At 48.5% G+C, this 8,931-nt stretch overlaps 4 protein-coding genes across 4 annotated transcripts in view, besides 10 other annotated features; all 4 read right to left on the minus strand.

The window, feature by feature from the left end:
• Tc00.1047053507809.140 (hypothetical protein, conserved) overlaps positions 1-3,446 on the minus strand; it is a gene marked incomplete at both ends in the record, with an annotated part of 3,609 nt that extends 163 nt beyond the window's left edge. The window contains one exon of the mRNA XM_812333.1: positions 1-3,446. This exon is cut by the window's left edge and continues 163 nt beyond it. Coding sequence (XP_817426.1) covers positions 1-3,446 — 3,446 coding nt within the window.
• Positions 1-8,931: part of a sequence feature (heterozygous, Esmeraldo-like haplotype) that runs on past the window's edge.
• Positions 3,478-3,503: a microsatellite.
• Positions 3,517-3,549: a microsatellite.
• Positions 3,730-3,758: a microsatellite.
• Positions 3,768-3,790: a microsatellite.
• Positions 4,167-4,186: a microsatellite.
• On the minus strand, positions 4,471-5,127 carry Tc00.1047053507809.150 (hypothetical protein, conserved; the record flags this gene model as incomplete). The annotated part of the gene is made up of 1 exon (XM_812334.1): positions 4,471-5,127. The coding sequence occupies one exon, from the start codon at positions 5,125-5,127 to the stop codon at positions 4,471-4,473; it is 657 nt and encodes a 218-aa protein (XP_817427.1).
• Positions 5,143-5,172: a microsatellite.
• Positions 5,399-5,448: a microsatellite.
• Tc00.1047053507809.160 (hypothetical protein, conserved) lies at positions 6,200-7,441 on the minus strand (the record flags this gene model as incomplete). Its single annotated transcript, XM_812335.1, has 1 exon — positions 6,200-7,441. One exon carries the CDS (start codon positions 7,439-7,441, stop codon positions 6,200-6,202), a length of 1,242 nt encoding a protein of 413 aa, XP_817428.1.
• Positions 7,496-7,590: a microsatellite.
• Positions 7,623-7,645: a sequence feature (AT_rich).
• On the minus strand, positions 8,101-8,931 carry Tc00.1047053507809.170 (protein kinase, putative; the record flags this gene model as incomplete). Its single annotated transcript, XM_812336.1, has 1 exon — positions 8,101-8,931. A coding segment is annotated over one exon (831 nt), but the record flags the coding sequence as incomplete, so codon positions are not given.

The following is an 8,931-nucleotide window of genomic DNA, read 5'->3' on the forward strand; positions in this document are numbered from 1 at the left end:
TCAGCATCATACTTCCGGCGAAGAATCTGCTCGCGCCCCGAGAGGCGATCCATTTGTCGTTCAATTTCCAACTGTCGTCGTGTCACTTCTTTTGTCAGGCTTTTGAACTTTAGCGGCCGTAGTTGAGCATCGGAGGGCGGAATGAGCATCACGTTAATCGCTTTCCTTCTAACGTGTGGAAGCATCAGGGAATTCGTCGTGTTCTTGGCACCTACATCACGTTTCTGTGATATAGACGGCGCCAGTGTCGATGAGGACGAGGTTCTTACAGAATTTCGTGTTGCTGTTGCATGGGAGATGGAACTACTGGGCGAACCCATTGCGGTGGGTACGACACACTCGGAAAAGAAAGGATGAGGCTTGTCGCGTCGCGTCGATTTTCGACGAAACGATTTTTCGTTGATCCCCGCCGCATTTGTAGCGAGCCGTTTGCTTGAGTAGTGTTGGAAGAATGGAGAGGCTACGGGCAAAGGAACTTTGACGGTCCGCAAGCTCGGTAAAGTGTGATGCTTATCTGCATGAGGCGACGCGGCCTCGTTACAGTTTGTGCCCTCCGTCGAAGGAACGTTTAATGGCGGAAGAGGCACCTCCGCCGGGGCTACTCCCGTCGGTCGCATCATGTACTGTTTCACATGAATGGCCGTGTGGTCAAGTGGGAACCCAGAAAGAATACAGTCATTGTTGACTGGTGGTGCCCTTGTCCTCTTGACAGCACCGTTCGCCTGCGAAATGGCAGGCAACACAACATCATCATAATTGCCCGCGGCATTATAATTATTACTGGGAATAAGCAAAGTCGGCTTACTTGGCAATCGACGCGTCTCAGGCATTTTGTTCTTCGAAGAACCGCCATTCCAAGAAACAGTTCGGAGCTGGGGACTAGCACTCATCAGAACGGATGGCAATTTGTTAAAAAATCGATCCGGCTGAGCCATTCCCCCCATGGAGGTGTTTTCCATATCTGTAGGTGTCAGTATCGGTGAACTATGAGCCGCCTCCCGATGCATGTCTTCTGTGCGTTTCTGCAACTCCTGCAGAAGGTAGTTGACATGCTTCGCGTACTTCTTAAACTCAAGCGCTATACGATAGTGTCCATTCGCAACTTCCACATCCACTTCCTCAAAGGTATCATCTGCTAGTGCCTCTAGGCGTTCCTCACCCGTCGCAGTGGGCGATGACGGACTTTTGGAGTTTCCAATGGCTGCAACCACGACTTGACTATTCGATTCCCCTTGAGCAATAAACGCACTTCCTCTAAGTTTGGGTGATATAGGGGATATAGCTGATGCTGTCGACTGGGATAAAGTTGGAGATCCGGCTTGTTGTCCAATACATTTCAATAGACCTTTTTTTCCGTCCGTAAGCGGTTTCGGCCATCCATTCACCCGCACGTATGTAGCCACCAGTCCACTACACCAGAAATAAAAGATACGGTACAAATTCATCCGCAAGGCAGCATTAAAAATGCCCGCCACAACATCATTTGGAAAACAATAAACAAATACATAATACACGACATGTGGTACTATAAACGTAAAGGCCGTTAGCACTTCATCTTTTTCCTCCGCCAGTCGCTCAAAGGCCTGACCAAATAATACTGCAAGACGATGAAAACAACGTTGTGCAAATTCAGCAAGTTCATACACTTCCGTTTGTACGACCGTAAAGGCGTTTATGGCTTCGTTACAAAGACAAATAATCGTCGGGTCTTGCAGTAATGATTTATCCGCAGCCTCATCAAAAGCGTGGACGGTGTCGCCGCCACAACTGCCTATTCTTGAACGGTTTTTCTTTGGATACTGAGAAACGAGTGCAGTGCATCCACTTTCCTCATTAACAATAGAGCCGGGACCACCGTGTGAATGCCCGTTGGAGATGGCGGGAAAAAACGGTGGCACCGCTTCCTCTACTTCCACTTCCTCCCGCGCCGCTGCCGCTGAGTTATTTTCGGTAATGCTCTCATCAGTTGGGGCGTGCTTCGCCAGAATACATCCAATTTGTTTAATGGTTGGTATTTCCGCCTTGTAACGGGGAAAGGCCCCACGAATGATACGCTCCAAATTAATGTAACGACCAATGAGCATTTTCTCCGACTTTATCCGACGTATGTGGGCAATCGCATACCAAAAGTACAAATAAATAATCTCGCGGCTCTCCTCAAACTCCTTAAGGAAGCGAAGGATACCCACACCTGTCGCTTTAGTTCGCAATTCCCCACGTTCCTGTCTTATAACATGCTCAACGGCAACATCCACTGCAAGGGATCGGGGAAAAACGCATGCATCTCCCAAAGTCCCCGTCTCTTCATCAAATGTGGGAAGTTCCAATGAATAAAGGGACTGTGCATCCTTCTTGAGGCGTCGATTGAGTCCTTCACGTGTTTCTTTTGGTGTTATTTTTAGCGTGGAATCTTCAGGTGTGAATATTCCCCCGATCGACCCATTGCAGGTCGTTTGTTTCGTTGCACCTCCCATCGAAGCTGAACTGCCCTTTGTTTTACGCGACCGTACCGTTGTCGCACTCACGAGATCCCACGTGCCGGATATCCATCTCCTGCTCCTCCTCCGCCCAAGGCGTCTTTCCGTTAGCCCGTTAGGATCCAGTAAATTCTCACTGCACCACTGTGTAAAGGCTGACAAGTTGATATCCCCCAACTTCTTAATCGAGGCGGCTCTTTTTGGAGGGTTTTCGTTTATTTGAGGCTCTGACCATGTCACAGGGAGAGTTCTACTCCCTCCCACCGTGTGGTTGGAGACGCTACATACATCATTGAGAGGTAAAGACGTGTTATTAGCCTCTGATAACAGGGGGGAATAATTCGCACCCCATCCAGAGATAGAGCTGTTCGCATTTATTTTTTGCTCCTGTTCATGGGAGAGCTGTGGTTTAGGTTCCCTGCTGTTTGCAGTCTCTGGCGGTGTTTGTGGACAAATTGAGCCCTCCACAAACACAACGGTCTGCCGCGTCCGTGGGATTGAAAGTTCCAGTGCGGCTCCCCGCGACTCTTCCAACCGAGTTGGAAAGAACGGTGCTTGTTTCAACTGCCCGGTAGAATGCATTGTGTCGTTTCTGTCCTCCTGGGGTTCAAATGACTGCAGTGGAGAGTGTGACGATGAATTGGATGGGTTTATCGCTTTGGATTCAGATAAATGCGTGAACGCACTATTCAATGGCACGTGCTCTGTCATGGCCTGACCCGCACGGTGCGACCCCGCTCCAGCCGCCATCGTACCACCAATGGGCTGCAACGGCTTTGCTCCCATTTTCATGCGCACCTGCTGTAGACCCTCGCCGGATGAAGTGAGATGCTGCGTTGAAGGAACGACTTCGGATGGCTGTCTTTGCTCTTGTTGTTGTTGTGTAAGCCGCAGTGGAGCTAGAAGAGTACCACCACTCCTTGGAGGTGATGCGTCATTTGCGTTTAACCCCCTCCCATATTCCCTCATATCTCCCCGCAGCCGCAAATGTCAATTGCCACACTCACTCACTCACTCACTCACTCAGGGGGAAAAACACACAACAACAACAACAACAACAAAAACAAAAACACGTCGCGGAGTGCCAATTTCCCTCCTTCCCAGTCCCCCCCCCCCCTCCTAACTAAACAGTTTACGTTTTTTGATTAGAATAAAATATGTAACTGTGCACTTATGTGAATTAAACGAAAAGTACTTCTCCCTTTCCCCGCACAAAACGCAGCCAATTAACAGAGAAATACTAATTAAAAGCAAAAAAAAAAAGAAAAAAAAAAAAGAAAAGTGAAAAAGATATATATATATATATATATATAGAGAGAGAGATATGGGGAGAGAGAGACAATAAAATTAATAAAGCAATATATTTATTCAGAAGCACACATGGATGCAAACTCATTCCAATACGTATGCATCGACATTACAGCGGAAAGTGATGCACAAAAAAAGAAAGCCCATATAGGCATACGTACAAATACACACAATTTTTCTCTCCTTCTCGCTATCATGACTACTCCGCACATCATCAAATATGTGCATACCGACCTACTCATTCTTTCTAACAGCTTTTTTAGCACCCCCTGTCTTTCTTTCCCTATCCCATATACTCACCCCTCCCCTTTGCCAGATCCAACCCAACCCTCCTAACTACATCTACCCTTTTTGCCACCCCCGTACATGTGCCCACCGCCAACACACACACACACACACACGAGTTAAACTCTTCTCCCCCATGTGACTTGTCTTCTCTGCATCCTTCCAATTGCGATCATCCACGTGTATTCCAATGGTAGCATCCGAAATTGTTAGAAAGAACGATAATAAGACGTCATTCCCATTCCCTCCTCTTTCTCTCTCCTTCTCTACCTGTTTGTTCCTACCCGCACCCAGCGAGAAAAAAATACTTGCAAAAAATGGTGTGCACGTCCCCCAAAATCAGAAAATACGCACATATACACAAAAAAGATGAAGGAGAAGGTCCATTTTACCTCACTCCTTAGTTTGGACTTGTCATGTGCCTCCACTCGGACTCGTCATGGTACTGCATGGGAATCTGCCATGTCGTCTTTGCGCCGTCACGGTTCACAAGCGGCTTCCAGTTCCAGAAAAGATCAAACTTGGCATGCTTCTCACGCATCTCTGGCCGGATCCACTGATCCAAGTAAATGTCATCCTCCTCGAGCGTCGGAACATTGGGCTGGTTCAGCACTAGTTGTCGGTAGTGTGGCCAACCGGGTTCCGTCCCCATCGCACGGTAGCAGCCCCAGAGGGTGTACCATGAGTAGAATACCATTATACTCCACGCCATCCAATACATTGGTTTTGTCGTCATATTGAGCCGCATGCCGTATCGGCTTGCCATCTCATCCATTGTGCTTTCCCACGACTCTTCCGTCATGCGAATACTTTCTTCGCGGGTGTAGGGGTACTTTGGGTCAAAAATTTCCTTTGGGTATTCAAACCACTCAATGTGGGGATTGAAGTCCATTGGAAGAATCGGCTCGTTGTGCGGCACAGCGGGGGGATGGGGCTGACCACTACGTGTGATATCCTTGTGCTCGGTCGAAATGCCCCGCCGTGGGCTGACTGCTACAATTGTCGAAGAAGCGCCAGCAAACATGTCAACTGCGGCAACGCACGGCCGACGAAGCATTTAAACGGGAAATTCACAAAAACAAAAACAAAAACAAACAAAAACGCGTGCTGATATGAAATACAAATGAATTTATTCCGCCTGTTTGTTTGTGTACGCCGCCCTACCAGCCTGCTTCCAATAACAACCGCGACAAAAAAGAAAAAAAAAAAAAGAAATGTCACGTCAATAACACCAACGACGGTGTGTGGCCCGGCCACGGCGGCACACATGTGGTACAATTTCTCACTCTTCCCATCTTATTGTGGCCTTTGTCCTTTCCCTCCAGTCCCAAACAAGCAAGCAAACAAATAAACACACACAAACAAACAAAAAAAAAAAAGACCTGCCGTCACAGTCATTTGGAAGGGTAATAAAACACACCTCGCTGCGTCTGACGCGCACAAGGCATCTCCCCCACCCCTCCAGTGTTTGATGACGATGCCTTGTCTACTTTTTAAATTATTATTATTTGCTCTATCTATACTTCTGCGTGTTTGTGCGTGAGTTCCTCCTGTCATGCAGCGGAACACATATTCATCCATTCAGGGAGAAAGCCGTGCCTCACTCAACACACGATAATAAGGCGAAATTTCCCTCAGTCCCGGACCAAAAATCTAAAAAATGAAGCCGTTGAATGCTGTGCAGTGGCAGGGGTAGTCACAAACATCACAAAAACACCAGAACAAATAAGAAAAAAAAAAAAAATAACTGGTAGATCTTTCTGTTTCATGAGGATGGGAAGTAGTAAACGTTCACTTTCATGTCGTAATTGGCGTCAGAAAACGCTCCTTCAAAAATATCCGTCCAGCCCCCCTCCCCGGGTTAATGAGCGTACAGCGGCTTCTACGTAGAGGAAGTCAACATGTTAAAGATGCAGCTATATCGTTGAAGGTCTAAACGTGCGATGCGTTGTCTTGTAGCGGGGGTAGATGCGAAAAAGTGATGGGCAATTCCCTTACCAAGATTAATTTGCCTCCGCTTCAATGTGCACACAGGTGAATCAATGAAGGCCGTTATGTGTCACCATCATTATCATCCTTATTTCTTGGTCTTCTTTTCTTCCATCCGTTTCACCCACTAGTAACAATAGTCAAATAAATGCCAAGGCTTCTAAAAGGCCCGCTGCGTCCTTCTTAAGACACGCGGCAACAGCTAGCCTTCGTGCTGTCTCTAGTCTTTCAATGGCACTGTAATTCTGCTGCAGCGCCTCCGAGAAGATAGCAGGGCACGATGAACACCCCACGACAGGATGCCCACTGCCACATGCCTCCTCTATCAAATGAGGCTCACTTCCACGCGATGCGGTGGTGATGGACCCTGTGATGCCGCCACAAGCGGCAGCCGAAGCTTCTGCGGCCACCTTACGCTCCTTTAGTTCCTTCTTCACTTCTTCAAGGACTTTTAGAAGTTTCGGCGCAACCGCAACACCGTCACACGTCATATGTGGCAGTGACATTGCCTCACCTTTATCTTCGCTCGGCATCTTACCATACTGTGGGGAAATATAAGTCGACTCATCCCCTCTCTTACCACGCGGAACAACAATGTCAGTGCGCATACAATTTCGCACGCCTCCATCACGCCCGCTCTCCGGCTTGATGTCAGTCGCAGCCGGACCTCTTACTTGGTTGTTGGCACCAGTCCCCAAATCCAGAGCAGCTTCGGGCGCATTGGGCGCTCCCGTATCTTCCTCGCGTGACCGCTTTCGTGGAGAGATCACATGTTTTCCAACCGAACCAGACGAAGGGCCACTTTCCAGCTCCAACGCACGTCCGGTTGTTGTACCTTCGTGTGATGATGGCACCTTACTGGGGTCTGCTGCGCCATGGAGGAACTTTTGTGCCCTACGCTCCAGTTCTTCCTTCTCTAGTCCACGGCGAAACGCCTCCGCACGGATCCAGCGCCACATCTTCAACTCCTCCACAAACGCCTTTCCCTCCATCCACGCAGAAACCGTCATGTTGCCCACCGCCGGCAGTGAAAGCGGACGGCTACACCCACCACAACCCTCCGCCACGTTCATGTCGCCATTGCCATCAACCACGGAGGAACTAAGAGTTTGCACAAGAGAAAGAACGCGCTTCGCATTGAGGAAGAGTGTCGTGGGAGTTGGATGCTGGCAAAACTGAATGTCGTGCAGCGAGACCAAAGCCGTTCCCCCTGTGTCCATTGAACCACCCTCGCATGGGGTATTAAAGATCGCATGAAGAAGTACCGCAATATCTTTCGCAGGAATGTTGCCAAAGGAAGCATACTCCCCGTGGAGAATGTCTGCAGCCCACTGAAGAATTGCCACACGAGCATAAATGCTGCCTTCCTGTAGATCCGTCATATTTTTTTTTTTCCCTTTAAATCATCAAAAAACAAATAATCAAAAAGAGGTCAAAAATAAATAAATAAATGAACCAAAAACAAACATCTAAGTAAATAAATAAAATACAAATAAATAAATAAATAAATAAATAAATAAATAAATAAATATATGCATTTATGCGTATATAATCAATAACAACAATAAATAATTAATAATAATAAACCACCGCCACCACCTCTACAATGAACAACCAAAACACACCCAATACAAAACATACGTTTCAATAAAAATGCAACTTCTTATGACATCATAAATTAAATACATTTCGCACACAACTACACCCGTACAGAAACTACTAACACGCAAAATAAACAAAATCAACAACAACAAAAATTCAAAAAAAAAACTCATGAGAATACGGATAGACGTCATCAATAAAACCACAGGCACACAGCCCAAAAAAGACAAGACACAGTCATTCCAAGATAAAACGACCCCTACAATTAACAATAGCCTCCACGCGACAGAGCACTAATATAGGATGCCCTAAAAAAAAAAAAAAAAAGAAGTGCCATTCACACCACACGCAAGGCAAAAAACAAAAAAAGCAAACAAACGACAACAACAAAATGTACAGCACTACACACACAAAAAGAAAATATAAAACCCCACAAAAATTACGAAGTCCTATCACAACGCAACTCCTGAAGTCGCAACGCAGTAGGGCGATCCCCTGGGGCGGTGCGGAGACACGCTTCCAGCACGGTCCGCAGCGTTTCGTCTGTGTCTGCAGGGGTCGGCACCGGTGTCAGCAGCCCATTACGCAGCGCCTCGCGGAACGCCGTACTGTCGGCTAGAAGCGAGTCAAGCTCTTTCCGTGAGCGATCTAACGCCGCATTCGCACTCCACTGCCAGGGGTGTGAGTCTGTCAGCATCGCGAGCAGCAGCAGCCCCAGCGCGTACACGTCATTCGCTGCCGTCTTCGCACCGCCGGCGGCAACCTCGGGGCTCACATAGTACGTCTCTTGGTGCATTATCAGCGGCGCGGCACCCAGCAGCATGCCCTTGAGCCGCCACCGCCCCTCCACACCAACCATCACATTCTCGGGGCACAAACGTCCGTGGATCACACCGCGCCCATGCAGGTGCGCCAGGCCCCGCAGCATCGACGCGACGTTCCGCCTCACGGCAGTCAGCGGCAGCTTGCGTCCGTACCGGGATTTCATTTCACGCAGTGTCCCACCAGGGACGTACTGCATCACAAGCACCACGCGGTGAGGTGGGACGTAACAATACGAAAGGTATTGCACCAGGCTGTCGTTGACCCTGAGGCCCATCAGCTCCTCAAGCGCAGCATCCACCTCAGCGCGTGACAGACGAGCGGCCGCATCAGTCAGCTGGTACACTTTCAGCACCGCCAGCGTCCCGGTGGCGGATATGGCCATGTACACGGGCGCGTTTTCCGTGGAGGGGTCCTCGATCGGATTCAGGGAGCGCTTCCACACGTT

The sequence above is a fragment of the Trypanosoma cruzi genome, genomic scaffold (assembly GCF_000209065.1).
Source record: "Trypanosoma cruzi strain CL Brener 1047053516459 genomic scaffold, whole genome shotgun sequence".
NCBI lineage: Eukaryota > Euglenozoa > Kinetoplastea > Trypanosomatida > Trypanosomatidae > Trypanosoma > Trypanosoma cruzi.